Raw genomic sequence first — 22,248 nt, 5'->3', positions numbered from 1 at the left:
TCTTCTCGTATCGCTTCCCAAGATACTACGCCTTGGCTTTCTGATCGTTATCAGCCAACACCTGCGTTATTACATCAGTCGTGTCAAAGTTGACAGCGCTGTACTGCGTTCTCATGTCTCTGGTAACTTCCCCTAGTTACATATAAATATATATATATATATATATATATATATATATATATATATATATATATATATATATATATATATATATATATATATATATATATATATATATATATATATATATATATATATATATATATACACATGTGTGTGGGTGTGTGGTGGGGTATGTGCGTGTGTGTCGGCCTACATAGGCCTAATAATTTAAATATACGCCGTATACGTATACATGTATGTGTATACGCTTTAATCACTGCAGACGTTATAGTAACGATGTTTATCTATAGTCTATTAATAATACAGTGTGATGTATTATAGTATGCACGTTTACGTCAAGGTTTCACCCCCACACTCTTGTAATACTTGTCGCTTTTAACTTAAAAGACTATCTGACATTAATTAATCATTAATGGAACTAGAAAAAAAAGCATTTTTCTACTGTACATTTTGCAATTTTTTTGCCAAGCTGTCACCCCCCCCCCCCCTAAATTGTGTCACCGGTGCGGTCCGCACCCCCCGCCCTCGCTACGTCTCTGACGCCATGAACTGTAGGTTCTTCCTCGCCATAATTGAGAGTGATTAGCCTACACTTCTGATTCTCATTTAAGTAAGAAACACTGACTCGAAATGAAGAAAGTCTACCGCCCCCCCCCCCGAACGAAATGGAAATTTATATAGAAAATATATACCTTAACCAGTGTCCGCCCCCCCCCCCCCCGTAAAATTTAGTCGTCGCCCCCCCCCCCTCCCCGGAGAAAGACAAGTCTGGAAGAAACACAAGGGCACCCTCGGGCGTCTAAGTGTGGTGTGGACAAACTTATATAATTTCCTCTCTTGCAGTGTAACGGGTACACGAGCAGAAATAAGATAACTTGACTATCTGATTAACTAGCGGCGGAAGTTTCACCCCCCCCTCGCCAGAGGCGTAGCGACCCTTCCCGGCGCCCGGGGACATACTTTCAATTTGGCGCCCCCCTCGGGAGCAAATTTTCGATTTGCACCCCCCCCTCGAACTTTTCATTTGCACACCCCCCCCTCAAACTTTCGATTTGCACCCCCCCCCCTCGAACTTTTCATTTGCACCCCCCCTCAAACTTTCAATTTGGCGCCCCCCCTAAGGTCGGCGCCCGGGGACATATGTCCCCGCCCCCCCCTCGCTACGCCTCTGCCCCTCGCCCCGGAGAAAAATGTACAAAAGAAACCCTGTTTAATAGTGTTTACAATTATACTTCAGAAGCTTATTAAAGGTAAATTTTAATTTGATTTTCATAAGCGGGCTGCTCTGCGCTGTTGATCATAGTTGATGCTGATGGCCCAACAAAAATCATACTGTTTTTTTTAAAAAGGCAAAAATGTCCAACGTATTGCAAATTGTTATTTTAATAAACAGAAACAATAATAAAATATATAAAGACAAACATTAGTAGGCCTCTAGAAAACTATATTTCAAATTTGATATATAGATCTAGAGTCTAGATCTAGATTCTAGATCTAGTTTAGGGTTTAATAACAGGAACCATTACAGGTACATGCGCCTTATTAGTTAATATCCGGGTATCGCTTAGAAGTTATCCAAATCTCAACATGGCTGCTCAGAGTGAGGGTGGGGGTAAAGATGACATAAAAACACATTTCGTTACTCGCGAAGGATCCTATAAACTGATGTCCCATTCTGAGTATTCAAAGCCAAGCCGTGTTGCATTTAATGGTCAAGCAAACACTCCCGTTAAAGTTTCATTTGTAGATGTTAATGACGGTACAACGTCACCTGATCGTTTGTGTTTTAATGTTGGCAGGGAGCTGTACGTCTATGTTTACAAAGGTGTACGTAAGGTAATATTACCCATTGGGAGGTCATCTGTTTTAAATAAGTAGATTATTATACCATTTAGATTTAGCTCAGTTATCTGAGTTATCAGCTCCCATAGTAAATTTTTATTAGACTAGGCCAGACCCATAGAAAATTCGATCATCTTCTTAGTGATTCTTAGTAACCTATCTACTATGATCTAGATTTTTTTTTCTAGATTTATTATTCGAAGTGACTACTCGGAAGATTTTTCTCCCCAATGTCTCCACTTAGTCGGCAAAAGATAGCTCTGCGCATGCGCAGTGACCTATGGCTAGGGTTAGGGCTAGAATGAGGGTTAGGGGTAGGATTAGGGATAGGATAGGGTTAGGGTTAGGATTATGGTTGGTGTTAGGGTTCTGCGGTTGTAAACACACGCATGCGCAGTACCATCGAAAACATCGCCGCGAAGGCAAGTCGTAGTTTCTCTCCATTGCGCATGCATATCGCATGCATATCTTATTCCGGCTAGTATCGGCCTTTATTATTTTATCAAAGTGACTACTCGGAAGAAGATTTTTCTCCCCAACGTCTCCACTTAGTCGGCAAAAGATAGCTCTGGGCATGCGCAGTGACATATGGCTAGGGTTAGGGCTAGAATGAGGGTTAGGGGTAAGATTAGAGTTAGGGTTAGGGATAGGGATAGGGTTAGGGATAGGATTAGGGTTAGGGTTGGTATTAGGGTTCTGCGGTTGTAAACACACACATGCGCAGTACCATCGAAAACATCGCCACGACGGCAAGTTGTAGTTTCTCTCCATTGCGCATGCGTATCTTATTCCGGCTAGTATCGGCCTTATTTTATTGGGCTGTCTCATAAAATGAAAAATTAAACTCCATTGCAAGGTAGGCCTATCCATTATCATATAGATCTAACAAAACTCAGAAGTTAAGGCCCAAACTGATTTAAGGCCTGAAAAAAACATCTGCTTGGAAAGTCTGTCCCAAGCTGAACAAAAGATTATTTAAGATGCACTTTTTATTGCTTTTTTGGTGGATTTGAGGAGCTAGTACTGGCTTAGCCTCTATGTTATACAGTGTATTAAAATTTGTAGTGTAGGGGTTGTCCATAAATGATTTCACTCTCCTTAGAGGGAGAGGCAGTTCAGAATAGTGTGAGAATAATGTGACATGGGGCACGGAGTTCAAAAAGTGTAACAACACTTAAACATTTTAAAAGTAATGCTAGAAACTGAAATTTAGTCATTACAGGGTAATTTTTATGATGTCCACAAAAATTTTGGATATTACACCACTCACCCTGTCTACATGAGTCCACATTTGACAAAACTCAATTCCCCCCCCCCCCACACACACACACATACAAACACATTGACATCCAAAAAAATTTCGCCCCAGCATCTCTATCTGATCGGCGGCAGAAGATACAAAACTTAATAGTTCTGCGCATTCGTAGTGACTTTATTAGCTGCGCTAGGGTTAGGGTTGGTGTTAGGGTTATGAGGTTTGTTTGTAAATACAATTAAATCTTTTTCCCTCTAGAATCAGCCAAATTTAATAGACCCCTCATTACTTGTTACTACCAATTTTTTATTTCAATAACACAAATTGTGTACCTAATAACCGATATACAGCTTTAATATTTTCAATAATGTTTATTATTAGGCTTAAATACTAAAAGTAGAATCTAGAGTCTACAAAGGAAAATTTGTGTTTTAAACATCAAAGTATTACCTAATATATTTTTTACTTTCTCGTATATACGAAGTAGGCCTATAGAGAAAGTCTTGTAATCAAGCAAAAAAAAAATCGAGATTTTTACAAATCTCAACGTTTTACACCTCACTGATACGGAAAACATAATTCTTGTCCGTATGTCTGTCTGTGTGTCTGTCTGTGTGTAAACACGATACCTTGAGTACCGTTACAGCTAGGTTGATGAAATTTTATATATAAGTATTATATTAAATTTGTAGTTCTGTATCAACTTTTCAGCAATTTCCGATAAGCGGAAGTGGAACTTTTTCTACTTTCAATTTTTCAAAACCTATATCTTGAGGGGACGTAGTGGTCTAGCAGTAGAGAGCTGGACTGCTAACCCGTAAGTCTCGAGTTTGAATCTGGGTTCAAGTCAGTAGACCGTCCCTGAGTCCACCCAACTCTGATGGGTACCTAACTCACATTAGGGAAAGTAAAGGCGGCTGGGCATATGGCTGACCACACTATCTCTTCATATGCCGAGGTCACAGAAACAAGTGAACTCTACTTCACTTGCCTTATAGACCGTCAGGTTTGAAAAGGGAACTTATACTTGAGTACTGTTTCAGATAGATAAATGGCATTTCACATAAAAGTAAAATATCTTATTCTCTGCCTTCTGTCAAATTTTGAGCAATTTCCGTTGACCGGAAGTAGTAAATTACGCTATTTCAGATTTCTCAAAAAAACCCGCATATGAATTTATAAAGTACTAATAATATTCCGCACTGTTATACGCATGCTGTTTTTCATTCAATTGTTGTGCAATTCTTTTTTCTACGAGATTTTATTCTATTTTAAAAAGTTTAAGTAATTAAATATGTATTAAAAATCATGATGTGCCATCTCCTGTAGTGTTATATAAGAATATTCGAGAAGGTTTAGGGGAGATCACTCCCGGTTTATTTCACTTGATTTTTTTATCGTTTCCTTAGAAATTATTTTTACATGTTAGACTGAGAATTATTGTAAACTATAATAGAAATTAATAGAAATTATTTTTATACCATAATAACTGAACTTGGTAGATATGGTATTAGTAGAAATGGATTTAAAAAAAGGAGCAGAAGCTACAATTTTAAGAGGGATTGTAGGTGGATGTGTGAGGTTATGACATGAAATGTTGGTGGATGTGTGAGGTTATGACATGAAATGTTGGTGGATGTGTGAGGTTATGACATGAAATGTTGGTGGATGTGTGAGGTTATGACATGAAATGTTGGTGGAAACAAAATTGCAAAAATTTACCATTTGATTTCAGGCAGCAGACCTAAGCAAGCCAATAGATAAAAGGATCTACAAGGGAACGCTGCCCACATGCCATGACTTCAACCAACATTTTCTTAACCCTGACAGTGTGCTGCTCTTGGTTGGCTTCACTGCCGGCCAGGTCCAGCTCATTGACCCCATCAAAAAGGAGATTAGCAAACTCTACAATGAAGAGGTATCTTTCTCTCCCTCACACACACACACACACACACTATCACTTATTGAGAGATAAGCACATTGAATTCAGGGCTCAACATTTAGCCATTGATTTTAAGAATTTATTTTTATATATTTCGAGTTGCACTGAACTGAAACAAAAAGTAAACTTTGATCTAGCTAGCACTTTTTAGCTATAACATAAAGCTTTTGATCTAGGTAGCACTATTTAGCTATAACGTAAAGCTTTTGATCTAGGTAGTACTTTTTAGCTATGTTATAAAACTTTTGATCTAGGTAGCACTTTTTAGCTATGTTATAAAACTTTTGACCTAGGTAGCACTTTTTAGCTATGTTATAAAACTTTTGACCTAGGTAGCACTTTTTAGCTATGTTATAAAACTTTTGACCTAGGTAGCACTTTTTAGCTATGTTGTAAAACTTTTGACCTAGGTAGCACTTTTTAGCTATGTTGTAAAACTTTTGACCTAGGTAGCACTTTTTAGCTATGTTATAAAACTTTTGATCTAGGTAGCACTTTGACCTAAGAACTTGGTTTATTGAAGAAACATCTTGTTTGTTTTTGTTCCCAATGTAGAAAAGATGCAAGTAGATGCATTCTTATTTTGTGTTTGACTATTTATTAATGAGAACATTTATGGAACATTGATTGTCCACTGCAGTTTCCAAGAGATAAATCCAGGGTTAGTGCACTCCAAAAGACTTTTCATAAAGTAGTTGTTGAAATAGCTTTACCTGACTTGATTTCAGAGGCTGATTGACAAGACTAAAGTGACCTGTATCAAGTGGATTCCTAACTCACCCAACCAGTTCCTTGTGTCCCACGCCTCTGGACAAATGTATCTTTACAATGAAGAGCTCCCATGTGGGCAGACACCGCCCAATTATCAACCCTTTAAACAAGGAGAAGGCTACGCTGTTTTCACTTGTAAAACTAAAAGTACTCGCAATCCAATGTATCGCTGGCTCATTGGTCAAGGTGCTATTCATGAATTTGCCTTCTCGCCCTGTGCCAAGTATTTAGCTGTGGTCAGCCAAGATGGGCATCTTCGTGTTTTTCAATACAGTACAATGGAGTTGTTGGGGACAATGAAGAGTTTTTTTGGTGGGTTATTGTGTGTCAACTGGTCACCTGATGGCAAGTATTTGGTCACTGGTGGAGAGGACGACTTGGTCACTGTTTGGTCCTTTCATGAAAAACGTGTTGTATGTCGTGGTCATGGCCATAAATCCTGGGTCAACATGGTGGCATTTGACCCCTACACATGTATAGTTTGTGATGAAGAACTGACTGATGTGATAGCACCAGAAGGTGGTTTGCTACCAGTCAATGAAGGAACTAACCACATTGACTCCAGCTGTGGGCACCCCCACACACCACATCAGCATCCAAATGGTGCTCACATTAGTACTTCCAACCATTATTCTTCTTCAACCTTAGAAACAAGCACAACACTCAATTGTATTTCTTACCGTTTTGGTTCAGTGGGGCAAGACACTGAGCTGTGTTTATGGGACTTGACAGAAGATGTATTAAAGCAGCCTTACGGGAAATCACGGACTAGCAGTGTAGGGTTGGTACCTCTACCACGTTCTAATAGTTTACCTCATTCACAAAATTGTGGAGCCAACGATGTTTCCTCCAATGCCTATGCAGATGGTCATGCTTATCCTGTGATGAATACCAAGTTTGCTACTTTGTCTGAGCGTAAAGATGCTAGTGATAAAAAAGAACATAAAAGAAACTTGAGTTTAGCGGCAAGAAATTGTGAAAAGTCTTGTGTAGTTAAATCAAACCATCTGCGTCCAGTGGACAGTGCCATGAAGCTGTATGGAACTCAGGCATGTCCAAGGCTTGACCAAGTCCCTATCTTAGAACCTTTAGTTTGCAAAAAAGTTTCCCATGAGAGACTGACTTCAATTTCATTCCGCAACGAGTGCATTGTTACAGCTTGTCAGGAGGGCATTGTCCTGACATGGGCCAGGCCAGGACAAGTGAGTACAATTTAGACCCTGTTCTTTCAATCTTCATCACCCCTGTTCTTTCAATCTTCATCACCCCTGTTCTTTGAATCTTCATCACCCCTGTTCTTTCGATCTTCATCACCCCTGTTCTTTCAATCCTTCAATCTTCATCACCCCTGTTCTTTCAATCTTCATCACTCTTGTTCTTTCAATCTTCATCACCCCTGTTCTTTCAATCCTTCAATCTTCATCACCCCTGTTCTTTCAATCTTCATCACCCCTGTTCTTTCAATCCTTCAATCTTCATCACCCCTGTTCTTTCAATCTTCATCACCCCTGTTCTTTCAATCTTCATCACCCCTGTTCTTTCAATCTTCATCACCCCTGTTCTTTCAATCCTTCAATCTTCATCACCCCTGTTCTTTCAATCTTCATCACCCCTGTTCTTTCAATCCTTCAATCTTCATCACCCCTGTTCTTTCAATCTTCATCACCCCTGTTCTTTCAATCTTCATCACCCCTGTTTTTTCAATCCTTCAATCTTCATCACCTCTGTTCTTTCAATCCTTCAATCTTCATCACCCCCGTTCTTACATTGAATGAGTAGGAAGTGATTTGAACATCTAGAAATTTATTTTTTTTAGCATAGAGAAAGTTTTTCAAAAAGAATGTAGGCCTAATTGTGTACTCCTGCTTCTGTGAAAGTATTCTCCTTTGGGTTGCTTTTTGAATGCAGTGATTGTCCTACAATTTAAATTCCAAGTGTTACAGACATGTTGTTTCAAGTGCCTGTGTGTCTGTATAGTGTCTGCTTGTCTGTGTGTCTGTATAGTGTCTGCTTGTCTGTATAGTGTCTGTGTGTGTGTGCTTGTCTGTGTGTCTGTATAGTGTCTGCTTGTCTGTGTGTCTGTATAGTGTCTGCTTGTCTGTGTGTCTGTATAGTGTCTGCTTGTCTGTGTGTCTGTATAGTGTCTGCTTGTCTGTATAGTGTCTGTGTGTGTGTGCTTGTCTGTGTGTCTGTATAGTGTCTGCTTGTCTGTGTGTCTGTATAGTGTCTGCTTGTCTGTGTGTCTGTATAGTGTCTGCTTGTCTGTGTGTCTGTATAGTGTCTGCTTGTCTGTGTGTCTGTATAGTGTCTGCTTGTCTGTATAGTGTCTGTGTGTGTGTGCTTGTCTGTGTGTCTGTGTAGTGTCTGTGTCTGTATAGTGTCCGTGTCTGTATAGTGTATGTGTCTGTATAGTGTCTGTGTCTGTATAGTGTCTGTTTGCTTGTCTGTATAGTGTCTGTGTGTCTGCTTGTCTGTATAGTGTATGTGTGTCTGCTTGTCTGTATTATGTCTGTGTGTGTGATTGTCTATATAGTTTCTGTGTGTCTGCTTGTCTGTATAGTTTCTGCTTGTCTGTATAGTGTCTGCTTGTCTGTTTGCTTATCTGTATAGTGTATGTGTGTCTGCTTAACTGTATGTCTGCTTGTCTGACTGTCTGTATAGTGTATGTGTGTCTGCTTGACTGTATGTCTGCTTGTCTGACTGTCTGTATATTGTATGTGTGTCTGCTTGACTGTATGTCTGCTTGTCTGACTGTCTGTATAGTGTATGTGTGTCTGACTGTCTGTGTGTGAATAAAATAACTTGAGTACTGTTAAGTTAGCTGGACAAAGATTTCTGACAGCCAGATGTGGTACTGGTCACTCATGCATTGAATTCTAGTGGATTTGATCATGCTGTGAGAGTATGGGCTGGTTTATGCAGAAAGGGAGGTGTTGTTATACACAATGCTATTAGTGTTTTTTGTTGTGTTGTCATTTTATTTGAGTTTGTTTTACTTATTTGTTTTAATTTTTTTTGTTTTTGGAGTTGTTGTGTACATCAACTTGAGTTGCTGGCTAGTTGTGTGCTAGGTTTTATATATTAAATTTGACACATCAACTTGAGTTGCTGTCTAGTTGTCAGGGACGGAACTACCATACCACCAGAACCACCATACCACCAGAACCACCATACCACCAGAACTACCATACCACCAGAACCACCATACCACCAGAACTACCATACCACCAGAACCACCATACCACCAGAACCACCATACCACCAGAACTACCATACCACCAGAACTACCATACCACCAGAACTACCATACCACCAGAACTACCATACCACCAGAACTACCATACCACCAGAACTACCATACCACCAGAACCAACATACCACCAGAACTACCTTACCACCAGAACTACCATACCACCAGAACTACCATACCACCAGAACTACCATACCACCAGAACTACCATACCACCAGAACTACCATACCACCAGAACCACCATACCACCAGAACCACCATACCACCAGAACTACCTTACCACCAGAACTACCATACCACCAGAACTACCATACCACCAGAACTACCATACCACCAGAACTACCATACCACCAGAACTACCATACCACCAGAACCAACATACCACCAGAACCACCATACCACCAGAACTACCTTACCACCAGAACTACCATACCACCAGAACTACCATACCACCAGAACTACCATACCACCAGAACCATCATACCACCAGAACTACCATACCACCAGAACTACCATACCACCAGAACCACCATACCACCAGAACCACCATACCACCAGAACCACCATACCACCAGAACTACCATACCACCAGAACCACCATACCACCAGAACTACCATACCACCAGAACTACCATACCACCAGAACTACCATACCACCAGAACTACCATACCACCAGAACTACCATACCACCAGAACTACCATACCACCAGAACTACCATACCACCAGAACCATCATACCACCAGAACTACCATACCACCAGAACTACCATACCACCAGAACTACCATACCACCAGAACCACCACAAACTACATGAGTTGTTGTGTGAAAGAAAGGCCAACCTCCAAACCACTCCCACGTCCTATTGCTCTTCTATAAATAGCCTAATGGTGGTGCTCATAAAGCTCATTGAAATAGTTTTTACTTAGCAAATTAAAAAGCAATTTGTTCTCTTAATATTATTTAAATAAAGCATACTAACGAATGATATAGCTTTAAAAAGGAATTCAGAGAAAATTAATAATATACATGCAAAAAAAACAACATAAAAATGAAACGAACACAGGAAACCATTACACATATCAAACTTCCGTGGTTCATATTCATTTGATTGACGGATATGAAATTACACTTTTCACAATATTCGTCGGGCATAAAGAAGATAAAGACATATTTAAAACTCAATAATTGAAGGCCAGAAATTAGTTTGAGCTGATTTCTGTGTGCTATGTTGTCTCAGGATGGATATATTTCAATAGGTTATGTAACAGACTGTATTATTGGTTACATTATTAAATAGTTTAATAATCTAGGGAGACAGTCTGCTAATATTTGTAGGCTATATATAGACATATAGATATATATATGAGTGGGGCACGGAAATATTTTTGGGGGGGGGGTGTTTTTATTCTAGTTGGCACTACTAGTTGTGTGCTAGGTTATTGGCTAAATCAAGTTGACTGTTGTGCTGCTCTAATAAAACAACTGATTTTGTTTCAGATGAGAGAAGGCAATGAATGAGGTGACAGGCAGGCACTGTCTTATTTATTTGTTTGCTTGAAGAGGCCTTGTTTTTATTCCAGACCCCTAGGTGGATCCAAGGATTACAGAATGTAAGATTGTGTGTAAGGATCAGACAAAAAATGACAATGTAATAATTGTGTATTGTAAGATATGGAATAACAATAGCATTGGACTACAAAATGTAATGGATGATTATATAAGAAAGTGTGTAATCATTTCAGTATGTAAGAAACACATATTTTAAAAAATTACGTAATGTGAGGATTTTATATATGTCAGATAATGTGAGGGTTAGAGAAAGAAAGGAATGACCAGATTAGGTTTTCTAGTCATGTGACACTAGAGATGTACCTGACAGATGTCATGTTGACTGCCCTCCCCTAATGGATGACAGATGTTGAATGCCCTCCCCTAATGGATGACAGATGTTGACTGCCCTCCCCTAATGGATGACAGATGTCATGTTGACTGCCCTCCCCTAATGGATGACAGATGTCATGTTGAATGCCCTCCCCTAATGGATGACAGATGTTGACTGCCCTCCCCTAATGGATGACAGATGTTGAATGCCCTCCCCTAATGGATGACAGATGTTGACTGCCCTCCCCTAATGGATGACAGATGTTGACTGCCCTCCCCTAATGGATGACAGATGTCATGTTGAATGCCCTCCCCTAATGGATGACAGATGTTGACTGCCCTCCCCTAATGGATGACAGATGTTGACTGCCCTCCCCTAATGGATGACAGATGTCAGTTGACTGCCCTCCCCTAATGGATGATAGATGTCATGTTGACTGCCCTCCCCTAATGGATGACAGATGTTGACTGCCCTCCCCTAATGGATGACAGATGTCAGTTGACTGCCCTCCCCTAATGGATGATAGATGTCATGTTGACTGCCCTCCCCTAATGGATGACAGATGTTGACTGCCCTCCCCTAATGGATGACAGATGTCAGTTGACTGCCCTCCCCTAATGGATGATAGATGTCATGTTGACTGCCCTCCCCTAATGGATGACAGATGTTGACTGCCCTCCCCTAATGGATGACAGATGTCATGTTGACTACCCTCCCCTAATGGATGACAGATGTCATGTTGACTGCCCTCCCCTAATGGATGACAGATGTTGACTGCCCTCCCCTAATGGATGACAGATGTCATGTTGACTGCCCTCCCCTAATGGATGACAGATGTTGACTGCCCTCCCCTAATGGATGACAGATGTTGACTGCCCTCCCCTAATGGATGACAGATGTTGACTGCCCTCCCCTAATGGATGACAGATGTTGACTGCCCTCCTCTAATGGATGACAGATGTCAGTTGACTGCCCTCCCCTAATGGATGATAGATGTCATGTTGACTGCCCTCCCCTAATGGATGACAGATGTTGACTGCCCTCCCCTAATGGATGACAGATGTCAGTTGACTGCCCTCCCCTAATGGATGATAGATGTCATGTTGACTGCCCTCCCCTAATGGATGACAGATGTTGACTGCCCTCCCCTAATGGATGACAGATGTCAGTTGACTGCCCTCCCCTAATGGATGATAGATGTCATGTTGACTGCCCTCCCCTAATGGATGACAGATGTTGACTGCCCTCCCCTAATGGATGACAGATGTCATGTTGACTACCCTCCCCTAATGGATGACAGATGTCATGTTGAATGCCCTCCCCTAATGGATGACAGAAGTCATGTTGACTGCCCTCCCCTAATGGATGATAGATGTCATGTTGACTGCCCTCCCCTAATGGATGACAGATGTTGACTGCCCTCCCCTAATGGATGACAGATGTCAGTTGACTGCCCTCCCCTAATGGATGATAGATGTCATGTTGACTGCCCTCCCCTAATGGATGACAGATGTTGACTGCCCTCCCCTAATGGATGACAGATGTCATGTTGACTGCCCTCCCCTAATGGATGATAGATGTTGACTGCCCTCCCCTAATGGATGATAGATGTCATGTTGACTGCCCTCCCCTAATGGATGACAGATGTTGACTGCCCTCCCCTAATGGATGACAGATGTTGACTGCCCTCCCCTAATGGATGACAGATGTTGACTGCCCTCCCCTAATGGATGACAGATGTTGACTGCCCTCCCCTAATGGATGACAGATGTTGACTGCCCTCCCCTAATGGATGACAGATGTTGACTGCCCTCCCCTAATGGATGACAGATGTTGACTGCCCTCCCCTAATGGATGACAGATGTTGACTGCCCTCCCCTAATGGATGACAGATGTCATGTTGACTGCCCTCCCCTAATGGATGATAGATGTCATGTTGACTGCCCTCCCCTAATGGATGACAGATGTTGACTGCCCTCCCCTTATGGATGACAGATGTCATGTTGACTACAGTCCCCTAATAGATGACACATGTCATGTTGACTGCCCTCCCCTAATGGATGACAGATGTCATGTTGACTGCCCTCCCCTAATGGATGACAGATGTTGAATGCCCTCCCGTAATGGATGACAGATGTTGACTGCCCTCCCCTAATGGATGACAGATGTTGACTGCCCTCCCCTAATGGATGACAGATGTCATGTTGACTACAGTCCCCTAATAGATGACACATGTCATGTTGACTGCCCTCCCCTAATGGATGACAGATGTCATGTTGACTGCCCTCCCCTAATGGATGACAGATGTTGAATGCCCTCCCGTAATGGATGACAGATGTTGACTGCCCTCCCCTAATGGATGACAGATGTCATGTTGACTGCCCTCCCCTAATGGATGACAGATGTTGACTGCCCTCCCCTAATGGATGACAGATGTTGACTGCCCTCCCCTAATGGATGACAGATGTCAGTTGACTGCCCTCCCCTAATGGATGATAGATGTCATGTTGACTGCCCTCCCCTAATGGATGACAGATGTCATGTTGACTGCCCTCCCCTAATGGATGACAGATGTTGACTGCCCTCCCCTAATGGATGACAGATGTTGACTGCCCTCCCCTAATGGATGACAGATGTTGACTGCCCTCCCCTAATGGATGACAGATGTTGACTGCCCTCCCCTAATGGATGACAGATGTTGACTGCCCTCCCCTAATGGATGACAGATGTTGACTGCCCTCCCCTAATGGATGACAGATGTCATGTTGACTGCCCTCCCCTAATGGATGACAGATGTCATGTTGACTGCCCTCCCCTAATGGATGACAGATGTCATGTTGACTGCCCTCCCCTAATGGATGACAGATGTTGACTGCCCTCCCCTAATGGATGACAGATGTTGACTGCCCTCCCCTAATGGATGATAGATGTCATGTTGACTGCCCTCCCCTAATGGATGACAGATGTTGACTGCCCTCCCCTAATGGATGACAGATGTCAGTTGACTGCCCTCCCCTAATGGATGATAGATGTTGACTGCCCTCCTCTAATGGATGACAGATGTCATATTGACTGCCCTCCCCTAATGGATGACAGATGTTGACTGCCCTCCCCTAATGGATGACAGATGTTGACTGCCCTCCCCTAATGGATGACAGATGTCATGTTGACTGCCCTCCCCTAATGGATGACAGATGTTGACTGCCCTCCCCTAATGGATGACAGATGTCATGTTGACTGCCCTCCCCTAATGGATGACAGATGTTGACTGCCCTCCCCTAATGGATGACAGATGTCATGTTGACTGCCCTCCCCTAATGGATGACAGATGTTGACTGCCCTCCCCTAATGGATGACAGATGTCATGTTGACTGCCCTCCCCTAATGGATGACAGATGTTGACTGCCCTCCCCTAATGGATGACAGATGTTGACTACCCTCCCCTAATGGATGACAGATGTTGACTGCCCTCCCCTAATGGATGACAGATGTTGACTGCCCTCCCCTAATGGATGACAGATGTCAGTTGACTGCCCTCCCCTAATGGATGACAGATGTCATGTTGACTACCCTCCCCTAATGGATGACAGATGTCATGTTGACTGCCCTCCCCTAATGGATGACAGATGTCATGTTGACTGCCCTCCCCTAATGGATGACAGAAGTCATGTTGACTGCCCTCCCCTAATGGATGACAGATGTTGACTGCCCTCCCCTAATGGATGACAGAAGTCATGTTGACTGCCCTCCCCTAATGGATGACAGATGTCAGTTGACTGCCCTCCCCTTATGGATGACAGATGTTGACTGCCCTCCCCTAATGGATGACAGATGTCATGTTGACTGCCCTCCCCTAATGGATGACAGATGTTGACTGCCCTCCCCTAATGGATGACAGATGTCAGTTGACTGCCCTCCCCTAATGGATGACAGATGTCATGTTGACTACCCTCCCCTAATGGATGACAGATGTTGACTGCCCTCCCCTAATGGATGACAGATGTTGACTGCCCTCCCCTAATGGATGACAGATGTTGACTGCCCTCCCCTAATGGATGACAGATGTCATGTTGACTGCCCTCCCCTAATGGATGACAGCTAGTTGACTGCTGTTGTTGAGCACATAAAATTGTTGCAAGTTTTTAATGATTCAAATATGCATCTTTGTCACATTTCTGCTCATTGGTTTTATTTATCTAATAAAATTCTGTTTCAATACTTAATCAGCGGAGTTTATTTGCTCAAACCAAAAACTTGCCACAGCATCAATTCAGAAGGTAATTATTGGTTTATTTGGTACATTTTAACAAAGTGATTGAGAAAAACGCTACTGCTTTGTTTGGATGTGTATATTTAAAAAATATAAATATAAATGTACAAAATGGAGTAAAGCAGAAGTTAGAAAATATCACTTGATATTTGTGGACATAGCTGACTGGGCACACCACTCAAGACATTGATCTGTGGATGGAAGATTTCAAGTATTTTAGTTCCAATTGCAGATTGAGTAAACCACTGGTCCTACTAGTATAATGGTCCATCAAATCACCTCTATCTACTGGCCTAGTGACCACTGGTCCTACTAGTATAATGGTCCATCAAGTCACCTCTATCTACTGGCCAAGTGACCACTGGTCCTACTAGTATAATGGTCCATCAAATCACCTCTATCTACTGGCCAAGTGACCACTGGTCCTACTAGTATAATGGTCCATCAAATCACCTCTATCTACTGGTATAATGGTCCATCAAGTCACCTCTATCTACTGGCCAAGTGACCACTGGTTCTACTAGTATAATGGTCCATCAAATCACCTCTATCTACTGGTATAATGGTCCATCAAGTCACCTCTATCAACTGGCCAAGTGACCACTGGTTCTACTAGTATAATGGTCCATCAAATCACCTCTATCTACTGGCCTAGTGACCACTGGTTCTACTAGTATAATGGTCCATCAAGTCACCTCTATCTACTGGCCAAGTGACCACTGGTCCTACTAGTATAATGGTCCATCAAATCACCTCTATCTACTGGCCAAGTGACCACTGGTCCTACTAGTATAATGGTCCATCAAATCACCTCTATCTACTGGCCAAGTGACCACTGGTCCTACTAGTATAATGGTCCATCAAATCACCTCTATCTACTGGCCAAGTGACCACTGGTCCTACTAGTATAATGGTCCATCAAGTCACCTCTATCTACTGGCCAAGTGACCACTGGTCCTACTAGTATAATGGTCCATCAAGTCACCTCTATCTACTGGCCAAGTGACCACTGGTCCTACTAGTATAATGGTCCATCAAATCACCTCTATCTACTGGCCAAGTGACCACTGGTCCTACTAGTATAATGGTCCATCAAGTCACCTCTATCTACTGGCCAAGTGACCACTGGTCCTACTAGTATAATGGTCCATCAAGTCACCTCTATCTACTGGCCAAGTGACCACTGGTCCTACTAGTATAATGGTCCATCAAGTCACCTCTATCTACTGGCCAAGTGACCACTGGTCCTACTAGTATAATGGTCCATCAAATCACCTCTATCTACTGGCCAAGTGACCACTGGTCCTACTAGTATAATGGTCCATCAAGTCACCTCTATCTACTGGCCAAGTGACCACTGGTCCTACTAGTATAATGGTCCATCAAGTCACCTCTATCTACTGGCCAAGTGACCACTGGTCCTACTAGTATAATGGTCCATCAAGTCACCTCTATCTACTGGCCCATCAAGTCACCTCTATCTACTGGCCAAGTGACCACTGGTCCTACTAGTATAATGGTCCATCAAGTCACCTCTATCTACTGGCCAAGTGACCACTGGTCCTACTAGTATAATGGTCCATCAAGTCACCTCTATCTACTGGCCAAGTGACCACTGGTCCTACTAGTATAATGGTCCATCAAATCACCTCTATCTACTGGCCAAGTGACCACTGGTCCTACTAGTATAATGGTCCATCAAGTCACCTCTATCTACTGGCCTAGTGACCACTGGTCCTACTAGTATAATGGTCCATCAAGTCACCTCTATCTACTGGCCTAGTGACCACTGGTCCTACTAGTATAATGGTCCATCAAATCACCTCTATCTACTGGCCAAGTGACCACTGGTCCTACTAGTATAATGGTCCATCAAGTCACCTCTATCTACTGGCCAAGTGACCACTGGTCCTACTAGTATAATGGTCCATCAAGTCACCTCTATCTACTGGCCAAGTGACCACTGGTCCTACTAGTATAATGGTCCATCAAGTCACCTCTATCTACTGGCCAAGTGACCACTGGTCCTACTAGAATAATGGTCCATCAAGTCACCTCTATCTACTGGCCAAGTGACCACTGGTCCTACTAGTATAATGGTCCATCAAATCACCTCTATCTACTGGCCAAGTGACCACTGGTCCTACTAGTATAATGGTCCATCAAGTCACCTCTATCTACTGGCCAAGTGACCACTGGTCCTACTAGTATAATGGTCCATCAAGTCACCTCTATCTACTGGCCAAGTGACCACTGGTCCTACTAGTATAATGGTCCATCAAGTCACCTCTATCTACTGGCCAAGTGACCACTGGTCCTACTAGTATAATGGTCCATCAAGTCACCTCTATCTACTGGCCAAGTGACCACTGGTCCTACTAGTATAATGGTCCATCAAATCACCTCTATCTACTGGCCAAGTGACCACTGGTCCTACTAGTATAATGGTCCATCAAGTCACCTCTATCTACTGGCCAAGTGACCACTGGTCCTACTAGTATAATGGTCCATCAAATCACCTCTATCTACTGGCCAAGTGACCACTGGTCCTACTAGTATAATGGTCCATCAAATCACCTCTATCTACTGGCCAAGTGACCACTGGTCCTACTAGTATAATGGTCCATCAAATCACCTCTATCTACTGGCCAAGTGACCACTGGTCCTACTAGTATAATGGTCCATCAAGTCACCTCTATCTACTGGCCAAGTGACCACTGGTCCTACTAGTATAATGGTCCATCAAGTCACCTCTATCTACTGGCCAAGTGACCACTGGTCCTACTAGTATAATGGTCCATCAAATCACCTCTATCTACTGGCCAAGTGACCACTGGTCCTACTAGTATAATGGTCCATCAAATCACCTCTATCTACTGGCCAAGTGACCACTGGTCCTACTAGTATAATGGTCCATCAAATCACCTCTATCTACTGGCCAAGTGACCACTGGTCCTACTAGTATAATGGTCCATCAAGTCACCTCTATCTACTGGCCAAGTGACCACTGGTCCTACTAGTATAATGGTCCATCAAGTCACCTCTATCTACTGGCCAAGTGACCACTGGTCCTACTAGTATAATGGTCCATCAAATCACCTCTATCTACTGGCCAAGTGACCACTGGTCCTACTAGTATAATGGTCCATCAAGTCACCTCTATCTACTGGCCAAGTGACCACTGGTCCTACTAGTATAATGGTCCATCAAATCACCTCTATCTACTGGCCAAGTGACCACTGGTCCTACTAGTATAATGGTCCATCAAATCACCTCTATCTACTGGCCAAGTGACCACTGGTCCTACTAGTATAATGGTCCATCAAATCACCTCTATCTACTGGCCAAGTGACCACTGGTCCTACTAGTATAATGGTCCATCAAATCACCTCTATCTACTGGCCAAGTGACCACTGGTCCTACTAGTATAATGGTCCATCAAATCACCTCTATCTACTGGCCAAGTGACCACTGGTCCTACTAGTATAATGGTCCATCAAATCACCTCTATCTACTGGCCAAGTGACCACTGGTCCTACTAGTATAATGGTCCATCAAATCACCTCTATCTACTGGCCAAGTGACCACTGGTCCTACTAGTATAATGGTCCATCAAATCACCTCTATCTACTGGCCAAGTGACCACTGGTCCTACTAGTATAATGGTCCATCAAATCACCTCTATCTACTGGCCAAGTGACCACTGGTCCTACTAGTATAATGGTCCATCAAGTCACCTCTATCTACTGGCCAAGTGACCACTGGTCCTACTAGTATAATGGTCCATCAAATCACCTCTATCTACTGGCCAAGTGACCACTGGTCCTACTAGTATAATGGTCCATCAAATCACCTCTATCTACTGGCCAAGTGACCACTGGTCCTACTAGTATAATGGTCCATCAAATCACCTCTATCTACTGGCCAAGTGACCACTGGTCCTACTAGTATAATGGTCCATCAAATCACCTCTATCTACTGGCCAAGTGACCACTGGTCCTACTAGTATAATGGTCCATCAAATCACCTCTATCTACTGGCCAAGTGACCACTGGTCCTACTAGTATAATGGTCCATCAAGTCACCTCTATCTACTGGCCAAGTGACCACTGGTCCTACTAGTATAATGGTCCATCAAATCACCTCTATCTACTGGCCAAGTGACCACTGGTCCTACTAGTATAATGGTCCATCAAATCACCTCTATCTACTGGCCAAGTGACCACTGGTCCTACTAGTATAATGGTCCATCAAATCACCTCTATCTACTGGCCAAGTGACCACTGGTCCTACTAGTATAATGGTCCATCAAATCACCTCTATCTACTGGCCAAGTGACCACTGGTCCTACTAGTATAATGGTCCATCAAATCACCTCTATCTACTGGCCAAGTGACCACTGGTCCTACTAGTATAATGGTCCATCAAATCACCTCTATCTACTGGCCAAGTGACCACTGGTCCTACTAGTATAATGGTCCATCAAGTCACCTCTATCTACTGGCCAAGTGACCACAGTACCCACCTGTTAAGGGGCCACCACAGAGCTGATATAAAAAGGGTCTTTAGGCTGCATCAGGTCCAAAATTTTCTTCAAACTTTCATTGTCAGCTGGCACAGGATTTTTCTGTTGATAGCAACAGGTAACAATTTCTGTCTAGCAAATATCTAGCAACAGGTAACAATTTCTGTCTAGCAAATATCTATATGATCAATATGTAGCATTTTAAAAAAAGTTTGAAAAAATCAACTGCCCAAGCTGGCCAAGTATTGATAAGCCAACAATGTCATTGAATAGTTTTACAATTTATTAGGAAACCGATTTTTACACCAACAGAAACAAGAAAACTGGCCAGATTTAAAAATAAAAATTTCTTTGTTTCTGTGAAGAGAAAAAAATTAATTGTAACTTTAAAAAAAAGATTTTAGGTAAAAATAACTTATTTCTTTAAGCTTTTTAGTCCAATTTAAAACTTACTAAGAATTTTATGTGTTTATTATTCAGAAACTATAAGAAGATTAAAGTCAGTTGATATTTTGGTTAATAAAAACTTAGTGTAGCAGGGAATGAAGCGAGCAAGTGGGAATGTACTAGCCACTTACGTTGAGTGCTAGCCGCATCAGACCCATGGCGCCAGGCTTGTGTTCTAGTGATGTCAGTGTTGTCTGGTATTGGACAGCCCGCAGCAAATGTTCAATGCCCTCAGCGCCTATCTTATTGCCTGAAGAATCAAGTTTTACCATTTTTTTAAATTAATTTTTTTCTTGAACAAGATGAGATGTCTGCCTGATATATGATAGCATACAGCACACAGCATATGTAAGGACCTACGTGACAGCACACAGCATATGTAGGGACCTACGTGACAGCATACAGCGTATGTCGGAACCTACGTGACAGCATACAGCATATTTAAGGACCTACATGACCGCACACAGCATATGTAGGGACCTACGTGACAGCATACAGCGTATGTCGGAACCTACGTGACAGCATACAGCATTTTAAGGACCTACGTGACCGCACACAACATAGGTCGGGACCTACGTGACAGCATACAGCATATGTAGGGACCTAATTGACAGCACACAGCATATTTAAGGACCTACGTGACAGCACACAGCATATGTAGGGACCTACGTGACAGCATACAGCGTATGTCGGGACCTACGTGACAGCATAAAACATGTCGGGACCTACGTGACAGCATATGTAGGGACCACGTGACAGCATACAGCATATGTTGGGACCTACGTGACAGCATACAACATATGTAGGGACCTACGTAACAGCATACAGCATATGTCGGGACCTATGTGACCGCACACAGCATATGTAGGGACCTATGTGACAGCATACAGCGTATGTCAGAACCTACGTGACAGCATACAGCATATTTAAGGACCTACGTGACCGCACACAGCATATGTCGGGACCTACGTGACAGCATACAGCATATGTAGGGACCTACGTGACAGCATACAGCATATGTAGGGACCTACGTGACAGCATACAGCATATGTAGGGACCTACGTGACAGCATACAGCATATGTAAGGACCTACATGACAGCATATGTAGGGACCTACGTGACAGCACACAGCATATTTAAGGACCTACGTGACAGCATACAGCGTATGTCGGGGCCTACGTGACAGCATAAAACATATGTTGGGACCTACGTGACAGCATACAGCATATGTAGGGACCTACGTGACAGCATACAGCATATCGATGGTCTCGGTCGCAAACCGTCTAACTCCGAAAATGTAAATTTTACAGGAGAGACAAAAAACTGATTATTTCCTTCTCGGTCGCTCTAATACACATTTTTTAAAATGATATCTCCGAAGAAACTCTCTGCCGACTATACTGTAGCGTTTTAAAATGAGTTTTGTTAATATTTACAAAATTATAGCAGGTTTAAAAAGATAGACGGTTTGCTCGGTCTAAAATTCTCGGTGCAAACCGTCTATCTGTGCCAGTGGCGGAACTAGAAAAAAAGGGCCACCCCGCAAAAAAATTTTTTAGGCCCCCCCCCCCATATATATATATATATATATATATATATATATATATATATATATATATATATATATATATATATATATATATATATATACAATCACAAAATACGAACATAGGATGCTAGTTGCTGGCCTGTTCGGTTTGAAAAACATCAAATAAATTTTTTCCAACATCATGTCATGTGTGTATATGCATTAGTGTGTTAGGTGAAAATCAGTTTTAATTAATTTTTATAGATGCCCTACTCCTAGGATCAAGTCGGTCACAATAATATAAAACATGAAAGCTTTGTATAAGTAATGGTGTCTCGTGTTATGTTTATTTTTATTTATTTTTCTGGATTTATATTATTAATGTTTTAAATATTATTGATTTAATATAT

At 42.3% G+C, this 22,248-nt stretch overlaps 2 protein-coding genes across 11 annotated transcripts in view; one reads left to right on the top strand and one right to left on the bottom strand.

Moving 5' to 3' along the window:
- The first annotated feature begins 1,704 nt into the window (after positions 1-1,704).
- Positions 1,705-12,635, top strand: LOC131941205 (WD repeat-containing protein 20). 2 transcript variants are annotated; one of them, XM_059300238.1, is made up of 4 exons: positions 1,705-1,950; positions 4,956-5,138; positions 5,891-7,135; positions 10,684-12,635. In XM_059300238.1, the coding sequence occupies exons 1-4, from the start codon at positions 1,711-1,713 to the stop codon at positions 10,702-10,704; spliced, it is 1,689 nt and encodes a 562-aa protein (XP_059156221.1). In that variant the 5' UTR covers positions 1,705-1,710; the 3' UTR covers positions 10,705-12,635. The 2 variants fall into 2 exon arrangements, with proteins under 2 accessions (XP_059156221.1, XP_059156220.1); XM_059300237.1 differs by having other exon boundaries at positions 1,705-1,959; positions 10,684-12,630.
- A 2,581-nt stretch (positions 12,636-15,216) lies between these two features.
- The window catches only part of LOC131941206 (leucine-rich repeat-containing protein 71), a 42,114-nt gene continuing 35,082 nt past the window's right edge, over positions 15,217-22,248 (bottom strand). For 2 of the 9 annotated variants that reach the window (XM_059300246.1, XM_059300239.1), the window contains 3 exons: positions 20,442-20,560; positions 19,864-19,965; positions 15,221-15,529 (listed from right to left, as the gene is read on the bottom strand). In XM_059300246.1, coding sequence (XP_059156229.1) covers positions 19,867-19,965; positions 20,442-20,560 — 218 coding nt within the window. In that variant the 3' untranslated portion in view covers positions 15,221-15,529; positions 19,864-19,866. Of the gene's footprint in view, positions 15,530-19,863; positions 19,966-20,441; positions 20,561-22,248 lie in introns of all 9 variants that reach the window. The other 7 variants (XM_059300245.1, XM_059300247.1, XM_059300248.1 and 4 more) reach the window with 7 other exon arrangements.

The sequence above is a fragment of the Physella acuta genome, unplaced genomic scaffold (assembly GCF_028476545.2).
Source record: "Physella acuta isolate Inbredline_101_S28 unplaced genomic scaffold, ASM2847654v3 ptg000353l, whole genome shotgun sequence".
NCBI classification, from domain to species: Eukaryota; Metazoa; Mollusca; class Gastropoda; family Physidae; genus Physella; species Physella acuta.
Note: the sequence above shows the minus strand (reverse complement) of the source record. Positions and strands in the feature narration are given on the sequence as shown.

Coding starts and splice junctions, on each gene's coding strand:
- LOC131941205 (XM_059300237.1), top strand. CDS start 1,711: ATGGCTGCTCAGAGTGAGGGTGGGGGTAAAGATGACATAAAAACACAT. Junction 5,139..5,890: donor GCAAACTCTACAATGAAGAG/GTATCTTTCTCT, acceptor ACTTGATTTCAG/AGGCTGATTGACAAGACTAA. Junction 7,136..10,683: donor CATGGGCCAGGCCAGGACAA/GTGAGTACAATT, acceptor ATTTTGTTTCAG/ATGAGAGAAGGCAATGAATG.